General features: G+C 53.9%; 1 protein-coding gene across 1 annotated transcript; it reads right to left on the reverse strand.

The window, feature by feature from the left end:
• Window positions 1-128: 128 nt before the first annotated feature.
• Window positions 129-1,091, reverse strand: EMH_0099840 (uncharacterized protein; the record flags this gene model as incomplete). Its single annotated transcript, XM_038022124.1, has 3 exons — window positions 129-172; window positions 385-658; window positions 945-1,091. 3 exons carry the CDS (start codon window positions 1,089-1,091, stop codon window positions 129-131), a joined length of 465 nt encoding a protein of 154 aa, XP_037877978.1.
• Window positions 1,092-1,118: the final 27 nt, after the last annotated feature.

Genomic DNA, 1,118 nt, shown 5'->3' on the forward strand with positions numbered 1-1,118 from the left:
GTGCTGCTGCTTTTGCTGTTGCAGCAGCTGCTGCTGTTGTTGTTGCTGCGTCGCTGTTGTCAGGGACAGCTGGGGCTTCCTTGGTGGGTTCAGCGTTAGTGTGGGGTTTCTTGTTGCGTTTCTTGCGACTAAGCAGGAGCAGCTGCTGCCTCGACAGGAGCAACAAAGACTCCTTCAGGCTGCGTTCAGCTTGCAGCACGGGGTGGAGTAGAGGGAACTGCAGGGTTGCAACAGTGAGGATGAGGAGTTGTTTTACTGTGCGTAGTTTCTTTTCCATTGATATCTTGTTATTGCGACTAACGCCAAAGACGAAATGCATCAACAGATCCTCAGCCCTATTGACGTATTTGCTAGAGAAAGCAGCAGCATTGCTCCACCCCTCACGTTTGCATGAGGCCCCCGTGAGGAGGCCCCACACAAATGGCAGCAGGTGATCCGCGAGGCACTCTATGCTGCTGTCTTTGGTTATGAGCAGCAGCAGAGAGGGCCCCTTCAGTGACTGGGCCTCCTCAACCTTCGAGTGCGTGCTAACATCCGCCAGCTTTGCTACAGAAGAACTTGAAAGACCCCCCCCCTCACTCCCGTCCAGCTGCCCAGCCAATCCTCGCCGGCTCTCTTCTTGATCTAGACGATCGGGATCAGCGACTCGGTTTATTTCCTAAACACCGAAACAACACATGCAAACCCCCCATTGCTGCGATTAATAAACCGAGATACGAGATGTCTACTTCATAAGCTGGTGCTGCTGCTGCTGTGTTCCCCTTGCTGCTGCTTGCGCTACGGTTCTCCTTGCTACTGCTGTTGTTCCTGCTGCTGCAGTTGTCAGTGGCAGCTGTTCCGAATTTCACAGCTGCTAGGTGCATCTGCCGGCTGTTGCTTTTGAGTGTATCGACAGCAGCTCGAAACTGCCGCTCATGTTGTGTGGAAATGAAGGCAAAACTTACCTCGGCGATTAGAGGGAGCATCAGCGGGACCGCGGCTTCAAAGCGCTGGACAAACTGGGTACCATCAATACAGGCTGCCTCCTGAGATGCGTATACGGGCTCCGCTGATGCATCTTGCTGCTGCTGTTGCTGCAAGGCATTCAGCATCGCATGCACCGTGAACAGCAGTACGGG

This window comes from Eimeria mitis, genomic scaffold (genome assembly GCF_000499745.2).
Source record: "Eimeria mitis Houghton genomic scaffold, Emh_scaff10884, whole genome shotgun sequence".
Classification (NCBI taxonomy): Eukaryota; Apicomplexa; class Conoidasida; order Eucoccidiorida; family Eimeriidae; genus Eimeria; species Eimeria mitis.